Source organism: Balaenoptera physalus, assembly GCF_965194825.1.
Source record: "Balaenoptera physalus genome assembly, chromosome: 7".
NCBI classification, from domain to species: domain Eukaryota; kingdom Metazoa; phylum Chordata; class Mammalia; order Artiodactyla; family Balaenopteridae; genus Balaenoptera; species Balaenoptera physalus.
Window position 1 is genome coordinate 122064568 of NC_138886.1, and position 18969 is coordinate 122083536.

The 18969-nt window shown below is 39.9% G+C and overlaps 1 protein-coding gene and 1 long non-coding RNA gene across 2 annotated transcripts in view; one reads left to right on the forward strand and one right to left on the reverse strand.

Moving 5' to 3' along the window:
* Window positions 1-2240: 2240 nt before the first annotated feature.
* Window positions 2241-18969, reverse strand: part of ANXA10 (annexin A10) — a gene marked incomplete at its 5' end in the record, with an annotated part of 42013 nt that continues 25284 nt past the window's right edge. The window contains 7 exons of the mRNA XM_082471425.1: window positions 2241-4769; window positions 6741-6863; window positions 9372-9430; window positions 9948-10043; window positions 10714-10807; window positions 10895-10948; window positions 18155-18234. Of these exons, the coding sequence (XP_082327551.1) occupies window positions 4701-4769; window positions 6741-6863; window positions 9372-9430; window positions 9948-10043; window positions 10714-10807; window positions 10895-10948; window positions 18155-18234 (575 nt within the window). The 3' untranslated portion in view covers window positions 2241-4700. The remainder of the gene's footprint in view (window positions 4770-6740; window positions 6864-9371; window positions 9431-9947; window positions 10044-10713; window positions 10808-10894; window positions 10949-18154; window positions 18235-18969) is intronic.
* LOC309664088 overlaps window positions 9952-18969 on the forward strand; it is a 377635-nt gene continuing 368617 nt past the window's right edge. Inside the window, exon 1 of the long non-coding RNA XR_014265581.1 lies at window positions 9952-18238. This is a non-coding gene — a long non-coding RNA (uncharacterized lncRNA). The remainder of the gene's footprint in view (window positions 18239-18969) is intronic.

Here is an 18969-nt window from a genome sequence, read left to right on the forward strand (position 1 = left end):
TATGGCCTCTGAAGTCCTTGTTTCTTTATTTTTTTAATTTAAAAAATTTTGTTTATTTATTTATTTATTTTGGCTGTGCTGGGTCTTAGTTGCGGCATGCAGACTTCTTAGCTGTGGCATGCGGATTTCTTAGTTGTGGCATGCGTGCGGGATCTAGTTCCCTGACCAGGGATCGAACCCAGGCCCCCTTCATTGGGAGTGCAGAGTCTTACCCACTGGACCACCAGGGAAGTCCCTGAAGTCCTTGTTTCCTTAGACTGTATTCAGCTAGTGTTTGGACAGAGATTTTTTTGAACACAAGGGGGAGTGGGAGAGACGGGGTGGGGGGAGAGAGAGGGGGTGGGAGAGACAGGGAGAGGAAGAAGAGAAAGAAGAAGAAGGAGGAAGAGCAGGAGAAGGAGAAACGGGAAGAAAATGAGAAGAAGGAGGAGAAGGAGAAGAAGTAGGAGGAGGAGAAGAAGAAGGAGAAGGAGAAGAAGAAAAGGAAAGAAAAATCTTCCTTCCGTTCTTTGCAGATTGGCTCTGTGCTGGGATCTCCTTCAACACTGAAGCCTTTTATGACTCACCCTACCCCCATGTCCTGTTTGCACTCATCCTGGAGCAGCAGTAATGAAGGCTTGGGGTCTTCTCAGGTCTTTTCTAAGCATGCGTCCTGCCCTAGGCATCTGCATGGCTGTCTGAATTCCCCGATGTATGTGGGTTCGCCCAGATTTTCCTCAGAGGTTTTCGTTACTCAGCTGTTTTGTCTTGTCACCTACAAATTGGCACTTGCCATCTACCTCTGCAAGGATCAAATCATGTGCTGCAGCAGCTGCTGACCTTCAGCACCCCCTGAAAGGAGTTCAGGGTGGAGAGCAGAAATGAGGCACTCTGGGCTCTGGGGAAAACAGGTGGAACAGGTCTTCAGATAGATATTTTGAGGAGAAGATTTTATGAGCCCAATTCTTGCATCTCCTCGTATCTAGAAAAGCACTAAAATCCTTCATGGTGAAGTCTGCTCCTCATGACCAACAGTAACCTTCATGAGACTAGTGGAAGCCTTCTGCAAAAAATATGTGCTTGATTGCATGTACTCCCCCTTCACCAAAATCACATCTATACTGTCCTCCTCCCTTCCTCCTCTTCAGAGCTGTTTCTCAGAGCTCTCTGAAACACTGTCTCCCAGGCTCTAGTCCTCATTTTGCCCCAAATAAAACTTAACTCACAACTCTCACGCTGTGCCTTTTTTACAGTCGACAGTCTCAACTGTCATCTTTCACCCTCGGCAGCTGCCTCGCTATCTCCCTCCCTGACTGAGCTCTGAGCTCGGCTGAACAAAGACAAGCACCTCACCTCAGTCCTTCCTGCAGCTCCCAGACAGGTTAGGACAGACAGGTGAACAAGGCCGGCTCTGCTCCCTGGGGATTCGGGGACTGGGAAACAAGGCTGATGCTAAGCTGGAAGGAGGGTGGGGAAAGGGTGAATAAAAATGTCTCAGCGCTTTCCTACTTTTCTAACCTGTTCTTGACTCCGAGTTATACCTTGGCTTATTTTCCACCCTTCTGGCAGCTTTTGCTTGAGTTTTTGATGTTTCTGTGCAGGGATGGTCCCTCCTTCTGCCTGCTCTGCCGTCTTTGGTGACATCACTCACATTTGGCACTGTTTTAACATGTAAAATAACAACTTTGGTCATAATAATGGGCTACTCTATAAGAGCACTAAAAGTCATGCTTTTTTAGCCAAACGATTAGCCTCTTTACTAGTTTGGTCAATTTAGGGCTACACGGAACAGAGTAAGGCTCTGGATGCAAAGCACAGGGGTATGTCCTGAGGTATCTCCACGTCTGGCTTTATTTTGTCTCTGGAAGGGCCAGCAATTCAGTGGTAATTTATCTTTTCCTTGGCTGTAGATTGAGAACCCATCAAAACAAAATGTATTCCTGTAATGTTACTCTCTTTTTTTCTGTAGGTTAAACATGGGCGATGCATTTAAGTTAATAACAGATTTTGTGCTTGTCACTCAGACCATCAGGTAGAGTAAATGCCCCTGCATGTGAAACTCCTATAAGCAGCTGAACGTCTTTAAGCACAAAAAACCATGATAGTAATTGAAACACTTCATTCTCGTACAGGATCTCACTAAGTGAATTATGCGATGACGAAGATGACAACGTTGTGTTGGCATTTAAACAACTAAGTGAAGCATTCGACAGAAAACTTGGGAGAAAAGAACGACCCTGACCGTGTCCAATTTTCCTGAGTCCTGTGCGCCTAGGAGACAGAGATAGCCAGAATGCCACCCTTTGTGTTTCAGGACGTGGATCACTGCCCCTTCCTGCATGACAAAGAGGAGGCTTGCAAACAACCCCTTGTTCCCTATGACCATCCTCAACACACCCTCCAAATTCTCATGCTTTGTCTCATAAAGGATTAGCTGAACTGATTTCTTCTGCTGACCAACTGGACAAAATACCTGCTAACTTGACCAAATATTAGTCAGGCTTCTCCCATCCGCCCCGCAAGTCCCTGAACTTTAATCCACCCCTAGGCTCCTCCTGAAAGCTGCCCGGAGGGGTCCCCAGATCACCTGTCCCTGCCCCAACCCCAGGTCACTGTGAGGCCAACTGTGCAATCACACCACACACACCCATTCCCCCGCACCTGATCATTTCCAGCCTTGTTTACTAATCTCTATAAATTGAAGATCTTTTTCTGCTGACCTTTGAGACCCCTGCACATCCCATGGTCAGAGTGTTTTCCCTTTGCAGTAGGCTTTTCCACTTACTGCAATGGTCTTTTCCAATAAATCTCTTCTTACCTAAGTCCAGATTTGTTTTCGTTTTTGTTTTTTTTTAAATTTATTTATATATTTTATTTATTTATTTTTGGCTGCGTTGGGTCTTCCTTGCTGCGTGCGCACTTTCTCCAGTTGTGGCGAGCGGGGGCTACTCTTCGTTGCGGTGCGTGGGCTTCTCATTGCAGTGGCTTCTTCTGTTGCAGAGCACGGGCTCTAGGCGCGCGGGCTTCAGTAGTTGTGGCACTCAGGCTCAGTAGTTGTGGCTCGCAGGGTCTAGAGCGCAGGCTCAGTAGTTGTGGCGCACGGGCTTCATTGCTCCGCGGCATGTGGGAACTTCCCGGACCAGGGCTTGAACCCTTGTCCCCTGCATTGGGAGGCGGATTCTTAACCACTGCGCCACCAGGGAAGCCCCAGATTTGTTTTTGATTTGATTTTCATGCTGTGCTAGAGATGTAAAAGATATTACTTAACTAAAGTATAGATTTCACAATTTATTGAACAACTTATGTAAAGATATCTTAGGGTGGAAAGTTTTTCGTTAGACGTCCAAGTTCTCATTAGGAATTCTAACATTTTTAAGAGTTTTAGCTTGTGTAATAGCTATGCTAAATGTCTCAAACAATTACTACTTTGGCTTGAAATGCTAAAGATTTTTTGTAAAGACAGAAATAAAACCCAAGTTAAAATTATACATTATACACTGTAGCAGTGAGCTGAACTCTTGAAAGTAGTTTCAGATGTCTAATTATTGCATGTTTCTAAATGTCCTGCATTCTTCCCCCAGGCAGACCCCAGGTTCTGAGCACATTTTCCATGTCCCTGAGACCAGTGGGGACACATCTACAGAGACTAGGCTGTGAGCCATTGAGAGTGTTCCACGTGGAATAAAGCACATCCGCCAGCGTCACCAGTACGTCTAGATTTATTGCCTGCGTGTCCACATTTGCCTTGCTTGCCTTCCTTAACTGCTGCTTTCTGTGACCTCATTTGTGTGTCCCCCCTGCATATCCTGGGAGCTTATCCCTCTGTCGTGGGCTCACCCATCTTTGTCCCTGCTTTTGCTCTTGGCTAGACTGTGGCGTCAAACTAGATTCTCCCCCAAATCTGACTCAGTGAGTACTTTTTCTTTGCTGCTCCTAATTTACCAAATCTTCAGACACAGAAGGGAACAGCCTTGACTAATGGTACAAATCGTACAGTTACTTCCCAGATAGGTTTTGATGCTGATGTTAAGCAGTGAAGACAAACAAGGAGCCAGGACTTTGCTGACGTTGCCTGGGCAAGTGGCTGGCTAGGCACTAATGCCAGGAACAGCAATAGCTAGAGATGTTGCCTTTACCAGAGTGGTTGTCAAATACACAGCACTCACGCACACGCGTGTGCACACACATGCCTATTTTTCCATCTAAGTCTCTTACACAGCTAAGCTTGACAAGTATATATCTGGCTGTATTCTGCTGTTTTATATCTTTATTTTCATTTAAAGGGGCCTGAGATGTTCACTTTGGCTTTACTGCGTTTGTCCAGAGTCTCGAGTGGGGAAGGGGGTGGCCATGCACCCCGTTTCCCTCACCTCCCACAGCATGCTGGGACGGCTGTAAGCAGACCCGCTCCTTGTAGGGAATTGACGGTTCACATTAAATAACATATTTCAATGCAATAATGTCTTTTATTATTCTGTTACACGCAATCTAACGAATTTCTGATTTAGCTATGTGCAAATCCAATCTCATACACTTTTGTCAATAGGTTTTTCTTGAATGACCTATTGATAATAATTATTCTTGGAATAATTTTAAAGAGAGAAAAGAAAATATGATTCTATAGTTTTGTAATAATGCTACTAGCAATGCACATTAATCACAGAATCTATATTTTGACGTGTCTCTGAAAATGAGTGCATCCTCCAAATCCTTCTTTTTATTTAGTAATCGTCAGCATCACCGGCACAGATGGCAAGCAGAGCCTTCTCGTAATGCCCTGAAGCGAAATGCTGAAAAGAAGAAAATGTAATGTATTTGAAATACAGTGTCACAGTATTTCTAAAAAGAAGCATAATTCCTCTGAACTATAGAATGAAAGACCATGGGCCATTAGCATCTCAAAAATTATTTATTTTTTTCATCGAAATATTTAATATGCCCTGAGAACTATTCCCTGGAAGTTACTGAAAAATAATACCATGGTTATAATCAATAGAACGAAGTTTATATAAAGTTGATGGAACCCTAGTGTGTTTTTATAAGAAGAATAACTTCCAGTAGAATCAAATCTTCTCCTCAACTTGAAAGAGGTGTCCTCATTTATTGTTGTAAATCAGTGTAGAGTCTGGAGGGCAGATTGGGCAATATGCCTCAGATGGCTTAAAAATGTTTATACTCATTAATGCAGAAATTCTACTTCAAGAAATCTATCCTAAGGAAATAATGATCAATTATTGATGAGCCCAAGACTTATGCTCCAAAATATACACCATAATATTATGTATAATAGTGAAAAAGTAAAAAGCAATAAATAATAATGTGGGGTAGTTTATGTACTTTAGAACTTTTACAGTGGGATCCATGATTCAATAAAAATATTTCTTTAGGTAGTAAAACATTTTTTGAAAGAAAACATGTACAAAAAAATTTTGTTATTGGTTATCTGTGGTGGAGAATTAGGGCCATTTTAATCCTTTTATCATGCTTCCGTAGTTTCCAAGTTTTTCAAAAAAAATGACAGTAATAAATAAAAGGAATTATAAAACTTATCTTTGTTAAAAGTCAACTCTCACATCCATGTTCTCTTACACAAAGTTGTGTAATTATAATTCACTGCCTTAAATGCACGTAGTAAAGTTGCATTAATCATATGTGAATGTTAGTAGATTTTGAGGTGGCTGTCGTTAATTGCTGTATAGGTATTAGAACTAGTTTATTCATTTAGAAAATGAGTTATGACACGCATTTCTCAATGAGAAATGTTTAGCACCACTAAAAGTTTAAGGTTTTGAAGGTGGCTGTAAGGAGAGTTTTATCAAAGACGAAGGAGGAAGATGTCTCTTAAATGCTCCGTTAACCCTTCCTCTTGGAAACCACTTTAGCTTCCTGAGGGCCTACAAGGTCTTCTGGGTGGTGTGATCTCTTGCTCCTTGGGTTGTCAAGTTTCTTCCGTATCTTTCAATAAACTAAAAAGCTATTTTATGCAATTGCAAATTTCAATGGAAACAACGTGGACAAGGTAACAGGACTTAGCTATGTGCAAAATATACATTAAGATACGTTCTAGGGCCCTGTGCTTGGGTTACTGCTCTGAGGGTGCCATCTTGAAGTTCTTTATACTTTTTTGAACGAGGGGTCAAATGTTTTCATTTTCCATGGGGTGCCCCAAATTACATAGATGGTCCTACATATTCTGATAATTCTTTGCTAGGTTTTATCAAAATCCAGGCTAAAGCTTAGGTGTATCAGAGTGAAGAAACCACCGGCCTGTTGACTTCTGAGTCACTGCTTCTTGGCATGAGTTTCAAGGGCTCATGGGATGGCAATGTGCAGAATTTTGCACCCATGTGATGGGATCTGACTGGCTGCCCCCTCCTGTGACAACACAGGAGAGCTGATCTCAGAAAGCTCTTCACAGTTAATGGGCTCTTCTTGCAAAACATTTTCTTCCTGGTGCTCATCATTCTTGGGCATTTAGCTCGTAGAGCCTCATCACATGATCATGGGATGGATAGTTTACATGACAAACCAATGACTTTTGCTTAAAACACATCAAAGAGGAATCAGTTTTGTCACCGAGGTGAAGGGATTTTTCTCACCTGTTGGTGCACTAAGGCTGCCTGACCTACTAATGTAGATGATCCCAGCCAGAATATTTAACTTTTTAGATTCCACCGTGAAGTTACTTAAATTACAGCTCTTGTTTCAGTTTCGAAAAGGATCAGATATGGGTGCAAATAAATCATGAATAGGAGACTTACTTTGATATCATGGAAGAGGGACTTCCCATATCTCTCTTTGTATCGTTTCCTTATGGTCATCAGGTCTATTTCACTTCTGGCAATTAGAATCCTGATCACGGTTTTATTATGGAAACCAAAGTCCTAAAAGACACAGCCAAGGGGAGAAAAACAATAAAGAAACAGCACCTTAAAGTCAGTCTCTCTAAAATCGACTCATCCTCTTTTCTGTGGCCCTGTGCTCCTGGTCCTGTATTCCTCAAGCCCTGGCATCCCCACCCACGAGCACTGACTCAGACTCTGCCTCCCCTCTGTGACCCGCCCCCCGCCCCGCCCCGCACTGTACACACACAGTGAAGTGGTCCATCTACTCTGCTTCTTAAATGCCCTCTAATCTCTATTTCCAGGGTCACAGCCTTGATGCTGGCCCTCATCACTTCACCTGACTCTGCAATAATCCTCCCTTTTATTAAAAAAAAAAAATTTTTTTTAATTGGAGTGTAGTTGATTTACAATGTTGTGTCAGCTTCTGCTGTACAGCAAAGTGATTCAGTTATACATGTACATATATATCTATATATATATATATCTCCACTCTTTTTTAGATTCTTTTCCCATATAGCCCATTACAGAGTGTTGAGTAGAGTCTTCTGAGCTACACAGTAGGGCCTTATTAGTTATCCGTTTTATACATAGTAGTGTGTATATGTCAGTCCCAATCTCCTAATTTATCCCTCTCCCCTTACCGCCTGGCGACCGTAAGTTTGTTTTCTATGTCTGAGACTCTATAATTCTCCCTTTTAAACCTGGTCAACCTCCCCACTGTCTCCTGAACGCTGCATTTTAAGATGCAAATCTGATCATGTGCTCTTTCTAGGTAAAAATTCTTCCTGGGTTGGGAGGTGGGTCCCAACTCTGTTAGATGAACGTCAGCGTTTCTGAGACGGCAGTTATATTTTTATTTTATCGTCTGCTTATTGTGGAAAACTGTAAAAGTAAGAATTCCAGGTACTCAAAATATTTGCTGATTTAACCTCCAATACTGAAAAATACACAGCCATCCCTTTTTGTGTACTAGGTCCGGAACGAACCGCAAAGCAATTTCAACTTGTCTGTTCAAATGGAGTACTGGTGACATCCACTGGCCAGGAAGCAGCAGCTAATTTTTGATGTCTGAATGTTTTGGGTATAGACCTACTAACAAACTTTTCCATAATTTGAAGTGATGAAAATGAATGATCCAACCAACTTCCCATATTTAAGTTGTGTATCATTCGCTTGGAATACACTGGAGAAAAACAGAGATTTTCTTTGGTGAGAGCTGGTGAAAACAGCTTTTGAACAATACTTGACATTGGCAGGAGGCCCTTGTATATGAACACTCTGATTACTGGAATATACACTCCTCTGCTGTACCTGCAAACTGTTCGTGAGTACACATACCTTCCTTTTTGCATTGACACACACAGCAAGGGTAGAGTTTTTATTTATTATTAGGATAACTGGCCCTCACTTTGGGCATAATTGGAATCAGAGTAATGTGATTATTTTCCCAAGGTCATTCACAAGTGAATCTTTTCTTTTTGCTGGAGAAGGAAACGGTTGCTGTCATCCAATATCCTTGCCCAATACACTTTTAAATATACAGTTAATCAAATCCACCTTTATTCTTGGAAATAGAATCAAAAAGAAGCAGAGGACAGTGAGTACTGATCTTCATCCTGCGTTCTGAGGATACGTGGGTTCTTGTACCTAATAAAAAATACTTGTACCTCAATAAAAATCAATAAATAAAATATTCTTGATGATTAGCATATTATCCAAGCTTGCTGGCTACCTCTAAGAAGTTGGTCTATAACAATTACTTTGAGGATAAAACACTCCCATAAAATTATTGTACCACTGAATTGTTTTTAATGATTTTCTTTGAGTTTTCAGGGCTATGACACGTATAGTGATTTGTATGAGATCTTTTCATTTTCTAAATATTTTCGTGCACATTGTGGATGAGATATGCATTGTCTCATGCACATAAGTGTTTGTTTCTTTGAAAATGAATGCACCAAAGATGTGCAGTTGACTATCACCCGAAACTAAAAAAACATTCTCACTTAATTACAAAAATAGCTTTAGAGTTTATTGTTGTCTAGCTGTCTCCTTTTAAGTGTTTTTTAAAATAATACTTTATGTTTAAAAATAACCACTCACGTGTTGTGTTTTTAAAGTTCAGGAATGCAGCCATTTCTTTCTGAGAGTTTGTAGTGTTTTGACATTTTCTGCTTGATGCCATATGTTGTGTAATCGCCTGAGTATGAGGGGGTGGTCTTCATATGCGGTAAAAGCATTTGGACCTACCAGTTTCTCCAGACGCTAAGAAGTGCTAAAGCACTTCTCCTTGGGGGGAGAGGCCCCAAGGAATACTTCTTAGGTACCTCTGTTTGATACAGAAAGCAGAGCATTATCTTTATTTGTTGGGTCTCATTTTGGTGTATAATATATTTCTTCACTGGAGCATATTTTCTTTGAAATTAATATATTTGCATACAAATTCAAATATGGGAATCAATATTTAAATAATTGAAGTAAAACTAGTCCTTTGAGAAAGTAGACATGATTTCTGGAGAAATTTAAAAATACGTGGCTCATACTTACATGGATTGCACTATATAATCTGTAAGCAAAATAGGCTGGTTTGTCTCGAACACAGAGAACTAGGAAAAATCAGAGAGAAAAGAAGAAAGTTTGGGAGTGACAGTACATATTTTCTTCAAAATTTGGGAAACAATGAGAACGCTTTTTTTTTTTTTTCCAGTTACAATCGTGGAAGACTGATATTTTGTGAGTTCTCTGTGGGAGATCCCTCATTGTACATTGTATTAAAATGTCAACATTTAGAATAGCGGTAAAACCATAACCTTCTTTACAAGGGAAAGGAAGTTAGTATGTACAAGATGAATTTAAAGGTGGGAGATCCCAATTACCTGAGAATTCAAGGTTTCCTAGTGTGAAAGTTGACAACTGTTAGGAAGGGTATGGGTTCATGAAAGTTATTAGCTTGCCAGTTTAGTGCATTGTATCAGTAGCCGATGCATGTTTCCTCTACAGAGTTAACATTCTGTCTAAATAATTAAATTCAGGGGAAAGTGACTCAATCAAGAGCTTGCTCATGCGTCTTTAATTCAATCAGAGCTAATCAGCATTCATTGTACCAAACACATTATTACTCACCAATTGCAACTAGCAGCTCTTGAAAGGACCCATCATAACGTTCATTAATGGCATCTACTATGTCTTGCCCAGAAATAGTTTGAAATTCCTGGAAAACTTCAACAAATCGATATAATTCAAAGGAGATTTTATGAATATCATAAATTTAAAATGCAAACATGGATTTGATTGCTTATGCACAGTGAAGGTAAGTAGAGTATAGGGATGGGTGTTGGGTTGCAGTAGGCCATCTTTTAAAATGTTTTTATGGACTTTTGTGTGTTATATATAGTAGAAAAAACCAAAAAAGTATTTTAAAAAATAAGGGAGACAGAAAGGTACAGCAGTTTGGGGAAAGTCGAACAAAGCGCCTGTAAGACCAATAAGGCAGCTTCACACAAATCGTGACTTCAGTAATAATGACCTTGGTTCATTACGGACTGGTTAACCTGTGTTCACCATATTCTTTTTAAGACAACATATGATGCACCTAACAGGAGATAGGTAATATAGGTGAGTAAGTTCTCCATCAGAAACAGAGGTGGTTTTAAAAAGTTTAGTATTGAAAGGTTATGTGATTCAATTATTGGCAAAATAAAATTCTAGAGGAACTTCATCCTTAGCAATGTTATTAGATGAGGCACGTCTGTATAAACATAACCCCAAAGAGGTACCTTTGAGATAACTGGCTTTCCTCTCTTCATATGTAACACCCCCCTTTCCCAATTACCTACTTGCTTTTTATTCTCTAATCAGGGGGTAGCTGTAAAGAACAGAGGGCAGTTACCCAGCCACAGCTGCTGGTAGCTCTTGTTACACAGGATCATTTGCAACAGCGTTTTGTGCTCCCCTGTCCTCTGCTGGCAGGTCTCCCACAGCACCTGAAACATCACAGGCCGCCAGGTAGCACAGCGGCCCCAGGCTGGCGTGCCCAAGGTCCCGCGGTCGCCCCAGGGCTGGCCCGTTACCATGGCGTCCTGGGCAGCCGTGGCAGGGTCCGTGTACCCTTCTTCCCTGGTTCCCTGTGAAGTAAGCACAGGGTTCCCTCTGTAAGTGCTCTGAATTGACAACTTAGTAGGGTTACCGGGACACAAATCTTTGAGCCATCAAACACACTGGAGACTCCTAAGAAAGTTCTATCATTAGTCGGAGTTAGTCTACATTTCTTGGGTACTTTATGCAATGCAGGTCTTTTTAAAAATGTGGGCACTTTTCATTTTCTCTTTGTAGCCGAGGTAATCTTTCAAAGGCGTTGACAAGTTTTTTGCTTTTCCAATTCCCCGGGCGGTATCTCCGCCGCCCACCCCTTCAAACAGCGCCCACTGCCTGGCCGGCTGGTAGAGACGGGATTTTAACATCGTCAGAAGGAAAAGGCAGAGAGAAAGCGTGAGTTAATGCTCGGCCTCTGACTTGTAACATCTCATATAGGCAACAGTAAAATAACCATGAAATCCAGAATGTGTGCTGTGAGAGTATTTTGTAAATTTGTTTCACTCCTGCCTCTTTATCATATGAAGAAAGGACAGACATGGCCAAGCTGCCCTAAGAGAAGTCCTTTCAAACAGGAGGGAAGGCGAGCTCACTAATGCAGGACACTCTGGTCCCTGAGGGTTATGAGGACAAGAGGGCAGAAAGAGGTAGGAGAGACATGGGATGAGGCAGTTTATTTAACCCTTCCTTTCCTCTGGGTCCAGATCTGGAGGAAATGCTTTTGTTTTCTTTTTTGACTTTGCTGGAAGAACACAGAGTGCACTGCCTCCTGTTCCTGTTGTCTTTTCAGACGCCGGAAATGAACTCAGTGACAGAGCAAGATAGGGCAGCGGAGGCCCCGAAGACACCTTCCTGAGTTCATCTCAGTCCCGAAGCAGCACGAATGGGCCCCAACTCTCCCATCTGCTCTTGATGCAGGAACTTGCCTGCTGGCTGACAAGCTGGCAGCGGAACCTGACGGATGGAGTGGTGAGTGGTTTATGGCCGCAGTGGGGCAGACCCTTCCAGCAGGCCAGGGCTGTGAGACAGACCGCCCTGGCTGGAACCCTGTGGAGGACACAGCCAGGCACCAGTGGGAGTCTTAGGCTCCAGAGAGAGCAAGGGTGAGGCCGAACCATCCTGAAAGGTTACTTGGTTCTGATCAAACTGAGATGGAAAAAGCGATATAAGTTAACCAGCTTAACTGGTCAAGTCTCGTCTTCTCAATGGGATTTGCCCTGACCAAGCTGTGCAACGTCCTAACCTACCCACCATCCCCTCCCCTGCCCTGCCGTATCCTTCATCACCTAACATGCTGTGAAATGCACCAATTTATTAGATTTCTCCTTAGCTGTCTGCATCCCCCGACTAGAATGCAAGCTTCTTAAGACTGGGGTCTTTGTCTCTTTTGATAATTCCCAATTGCCCTTGGCACGTTGTAGGCTTTTGAGAAATATTCACTGAATCAATACTAAACGAAGGAAGGAAAGTTAAAGAAATACCTTTTAGATGGCAGAATTGAAACACCAGTTAGTAGAAACGGGAAGATTTTCTGGATCATTGAAGTGTTTTTTGTGATTTCCAGTCAAACGATGTAGCTAAGTAAACACCTACGCATGCAAAGTTTGTGAGAAATATTTAAGAATTTTCTGCAGTTCTGAAATTTTTGTGAGAGATTTGATTTTGGGACATTTAACTTGAGATGGTGCCCAGCTGTTTACTTCTTTGTGCAGTTAATTGCCAAAAGCACTTTAAGCAGACCGGTAGATTAAAAAAATGTGAATCAGTTACTGTGGGATTTAGCTTTTCCCAGCAAGTGGATTTTGTCACATAAAAAGCCTAAGACAGTAGACTGGTAGGTGATGTAAATGCCAGAGAAACGGCATAAATGAGAATTGGGGTTAGGGGCAAAATAAAAATGTGAAAGGAAGAAATTAAAGGAATTAAAATCTGGCTGGAAGCATTAGGAGCAAAGTGGCTACAGAAGATCCCCAGAGGCCTCAGGGCATGAGGCTGAGGAAGCATCACGGGGAGACTCCTGACAGCCAAGATGAGGACAGTTTCCATTTTTTCCGTCTGTGGAAACATTTATCATCTGCAGTGTGATTTGCACATATGGATTAATTGATCTTTAAGTGACTAACTTTTCATTATTTGACAGATAATTAGATCTGTAAATCTGGTTTAATAAAAGCACAGGAAGTGCTGTGAGTCGGTTCAGTGATTGGCATTAGTTTTCAAGAAGAATGTGTTCTGGTTGAGTGGTTTTCTTATTAGAAATAGCCCTGTTGGAAAATTCTTTATAGATTAAAAGCTATTTTTTTTCCCCAGAAAGTATGACAGTAATTTAAACACTTCATGTTTCATGAATACCTTAAAGCTTCCAATTCCCTCAATCTCTATTAATTCACAAAAAGGAGGTGTATCTGAATGTTCATGATGTCAAAAAGATGAAAGCCATGGGCGGTGTTTCCTTTGATTCTGAAAGTGAAGATGCAGAGGGAGGAGGAGGATGTGATTATAATTGCTGAAGAATTTTAGAATATGGGTACTGGGAGGGAATGGAGCAGAATGGGTTCACTTCCTTTAATTTACAGGGTAAATGTCTGGGATCTCAAGAAAGCAAAATGATAAACCCAAGGACACACAACTGACTTAGAGCCAAGAGCAAAAGATACATAGATATATACCTGGTTGTTTTACACAGAGTATCTATCTGTCTGTCCATCTATTATCTATCCGTCATCTGTCTACCTGTCTACCTATCTATATCTCTACCTATCTATCTATGTATCTATCATCTATCTACGTATCTATCTACCTATGTATCTATCATCTATCTATCTAGGTATCTATCATCTCTCTATGTATATATGTATGTATGTATCTATCATCTACCTTCTATCAAACATCTATCTATAGAGAGAGATAGGGGCAGAGAGAATAAGGATCCCAGCTGGAGGGTAGAAGGAACTTGGTCACGTGACAGTGCCCCTCAGTTATTTGGCTGGAACTCATCACCTATTTTTGTAAGATGTCTAGACAGAGTCTCTGAAATGGTGTACACCACAGATAGTGGTCAGAAGTGATGGACTTCTTCAATTCTCTAGTTAACGTTGCATCTTCTTCCACTCTTGGAAATTTACTGATCCAAAGCCTAAACCAGTAGGTCCAAAAGGAAGAGCCATTAATGTAAGTCAGAAGTCAGTGGTCAGACTTCAAAATATTTAAACATCTATGAGAAATTATACATTTTACTAAGCATTACATGGGACTCCTGATCTTGAAATATAAGTTTTTTACTTCCGTTTTCAATTATGAGTTAAGTGCTTTCTTTGAAATATGTAGTATCTTATACTCGTAAATTGTGTTTTACATTTTAAGGGGAATATACTATGAAACCTTATAAATACATAATATTTAAGTAAACCTCATTAATTTCCCTTGGCTTCTTATAAAATCTAGGTCTTGCTTCACCATCAATTTTTTTTTTTTAGAGGTACATTCCATGTCTATTGATAGGAATACTCAATATTGTCAAGATGTCAGTTCTTAACTTAATCTGTAGGTTCAACACAGTCTCAATCAAAATCTCAGCAAGTTATTTTGTGGATATCAATAAATTGATTCTACAGTTTATATGGAGAGGCCTAGGATAGCCAACACAATATTGAAGGAGAAGAACAAAGTCAGAAGACTGTCACTACCTAACTTAAAGCTTACTATAAAGCTCCAGTAATCAAGACAATGTGGAATTGTCACCATCAATTTTTATATTCTATGTTGAAAGGACAATTTTACTGCTCTGAAGAGCTGTTTCAAGGTTAAACACACACACACACTTAAGTTCCAACTCTAGAAATTGAACTTAAGAAGTAATACTTTATCCTGTAAAGTCATAATCCAAATTAGGTGAAACCCAGTGATAAAATAAATTGTGTATTATTTTAAAATATGTGTGTCTATACAAATAATATTATATGTACAAATACACATCCTCACATTTATACTCTATCAAAAATAAAGCATTATTGTTTAATTTTCAGGAAAAAGGAACTGCAATTGTGCATAAGATAGATAGCCCTATTGCATCAAGGGAAAATATCGTTCACTGATTTTTTACCCTTGTGACTTATTTTCTCTCAAGTTTAGTTTTCAGAACTGTGTGTTTTTTTCCTGAAATATAAGAGCTTTGCTTTATAAAAACACACTGCGATCCTGATTCTTGGCTGTCAGTTACTTTTAGGGGTTTGTAGCATAACCTTTGACGAGGTGCAGAGATTCTGAGAGGTTATTTGAGTACTTGATCATTGGAATTTTACCAAACAGAAGTAGAACTGGAGTACAATCAGATGGGGTTGGAGCTGGGAGCAATCACATTTAACAGTGGAGGTGGAGGTATGGTGTCTTGGGGCTCTTTTCAGGTTAGTCTCTCACTCAGCAGACGTGAAACGTCAGGCCAGCCACGGAGCCCATCTGAGCTCCCAGGGACGGGGTGCAGCCATTCGGCTCCCCTGCGGAGCTGACTCTGAGATGGAGACCAGCAGGTATCTTGTCATATTTTTTTGCCTTTTTAAAAAAAAATTTATTGAAGTATAGTTGATTTACAATGTTGGGTTAGTTTCAGGTGTATAGCAAAGTGATTCAGTTATACACGTACACATATTGAAAAGATACCTGTGCCCCTATGTTCATAGCAGCACTGTTTACAATAGCCAGGACATGGAAGCAACCTAAATGTCCATCAGCAGATGAATGGATAAAGATGTGGTCCATATATACAATGGAATATTACTCAGCCATAAAAAAGAATGAAATAATGCCATTTGCAGTAACATGGATGGACCTAGAGATGATCATACTAAGTGAAGTTAAGTCAGACAGAGAAAGAGAAATACCATATGATATCGCTTATAGGTAGAATCTAAAACATGATACAAATGAACTTATTTACAAAACAGATTCTTGTTATTATGGGATGTGCTGGGGATCAACTGTGGATGGGAGAGAAAAGAAGCTGAATTTGGAAGGAGAGGCTGGGCTGTGATATAGGCCTAATGGAATGCAAAATAGTCCTAATGAAATATATTTTTTGTCTTACTAAAAAGCTTATATATTTCTTTAATAAATTGAAATAAATTTCTTTTTGGATACTAAGAAAGTAAAAACGTGTTTGCTATTAAGATGCAACTCGTGGATTTATAATAGGACTTTTGGTTTTATTAGCGGCAGTACTAATGCCGACACGAATTTCTGACTGGAAACTGTTGTTTTAATTTACGTTATGGAGCATCAGTCCTAGAAGACCAAGAGATGAAGACCCTTCTAAATCGAGAGAATGTTTTAATTAATCTTACAACGTTGACAAGTTAGAAAACATTCAATTGACATGTTGCCAAGTAAGATTATTTTTAATATTAATAATGATTATTAAAAACTTTTTTTCCTATAACGACTCAACTTCTGTCACAAATTTAAATAAGCTTATTTCTACAACACCTTACACAGAAGTCTCAAGTTGGACGATATCTATTCTCTATTGATGTTCTCATCCCAGAGATTATAATCTTCAGACTAGGACTTGATGAATTGATACAGGCAGTTTTATGAACTATGCGGCCACGCCATGCACATCCAAATTAAACCACAGCAAACCAAATTAAACAAGAAAGCAAATTCTTGATTTTGTTTTTACAAATAGAATTTTTACTTTAATTGAAAGGTCAGTGGATTTGCTCAGTACTGTGCCATTTTTTTCAGTTGAACAATTTGAAGAAATCCAACCAGCCCTAGTCACCAATCTCTCCTCCGTCTGGGGCAGCTAATACTTGCTTCCTCTGGAATCTTTCCTTTTGGATTTCTTTATTTCTAATTCAAAACTGACAATAACTTGGGCACAAAAAAAAAGAGTAAAAAAAATTTTAAATCCTTGTTGCCTGGCAATGAATGGAATTGTTAGTTTGTGTTCTAATCTGGCTGATATATTTATTCATTCTTAAATTATAGAGACTATTGTGAAGTACAGTATAAAGTTTTTAATCACAATAAACACACATTAAAGAAACCACACCTCCTGTGTTTGATTGGGTGTGTTAATCCACCCCGAATGAGGAAGATAGCAAAATTGCCCAGTCAGAAAAGAAGGAAAATGAAGTAGTCATTTAAATTTGCACACTGCCATTGATATTTTAAAGGAAAAAAAAAATCATTATCAATAGTCATTTTCTCATTTTAACTATTTTCTGTATATAGACTAGTTCTAGACAGGGTAGAAAGAATTCTTAATTTTTATCTTTCTTGTGAAAAGTAATACAATACTTTAACTTGAGAAATAAATTTGTTCATTTTTGTAAAAAAAACTTTGTAGAATTAAAAAAAAAGAACTCTCTCTAGGTAAAAGTTTGAACCTGCAATTTCAGAAAGAAAAATTAGCATATGGCTGTGGGTCTATTTTCTGGAGTGGTTGGGAGATTTTCTGTATCTTTTTCCTGACCTGATGTTCCCTTGTTTTCTTTCATTCTATAAGTTCTATAACCTGGGCTGCAACATCAAGAGTTCCATCCACTGCTCTCCCTGCTAGAAGATGGCTAGTCAACAATCTGAGTGATAACACAGAGGAACCGAATAGCTTTTCTTGCCTAAATTCAAGCCCCTTGTTTCCTGCTGAATCCTCTCCCGTTTCCTGCATCACTTCATCAGGTACTGAGGGTGTGTCTGATTGATTTGATCAACACAAACTCAAGGAGAAGATGGAATTACAGAAATAAAGAGATGGTAAGAAGGGAAAACTAGTTTTTATTTTCAATAATCCAGATTCTCCTAATTTAAAGTCATAAGTGAGGCTCCTGGATCCCTCTGTATATTGTACTCTCATCTGGTGATTCTGACTATTCACCTATTGGTGTGGTCCTGGGTCCCTGGGGCCTTAGGCGATGTTCTCATTCTACTAATTGTAACCGTAATATTTTTAATCTGTTAACACCCTTGTAATATATAATTATTTATGCATTTATTGATAATTATAATCATTTTACTTATAGTAGATTGTTTCGAGAACAGAGATGGTGTCTTATTCATATTTGTTTGTTTCTATACCCAACCCAAGTTTCTATCATAGTGCCTTGAATTTAGCTGGCATTCAGTACTTGTTATTGTACAGAATTCACTGTTAAACTGGAGTTTTCTGTCCTATTTTTGAAAATGAAACATACCTATTTTCTTTAATAGTGCAAAATGGTGTGAATTTTGGAGTTTCATACCTGGACCAAGTTCACCAGCGTATCTCTGAAGTGTCCCGAGGTCTCTGAGTAAATGTCCTCCTGCAGGTCGCGGCTGTATTCTGGGTACGAGAACGCCCATGTTGGAGGGTTGGTTTACGATAGAACCGCGCATCGCTGTGCTTGCCTAGGTCAGCGCTACTTCCCCCGTATGAGTGGAAAGTGAGGAGACATCTAATCTGCTGACATTTCTTTGTCTTTTCCCACATTCTACTCACATGAAGCCAATAAACAGTCCACCCAAGTAATCTGACAGCAATGGAACATAGGCCCAGGTCTGTTTTCTTAAAAAAAAAAAATACTGTCTATTCCAAAACTGAAAAACAACATTGAGAATCATTTCGCATTCTGCAATCGTTAAAATTCAGAATTCTGCCTTCTCTTTCCTTAGCGCACTGCCCAGCCCAGCTCTTCCCAAGTCTTTGTCCTGTCTTAATATTTTCAGTGAAGGGTCTTACTTCACTCCCCTCGGGAAAGTCTTGTTTTCGTTTGAATGCAATAGAGCTGATTGTCTGGAACATTTTCTTGACAGTTCAATGTCACATAATACATGATGCAGTGGAACTTAAGGCATTAAGCCTTTTTAAAAATGAAAAGAGTTAACCTTTCCACTTTTAAAATGTGTAAAAATCTGATTCTGAGGTGGATCGCAGTGATTATGAGGTTTATGTAAATTGAAGTAGTTGCCCATATTTGTAGAATTCGCTGAGCGGTCATCGCGCTTTGCTTTGTTCTGTCTTTATACCTGGTCCCTCCTAGGTAAGAGATACGATGCTCCCTGAGCCACTGTACCAGGT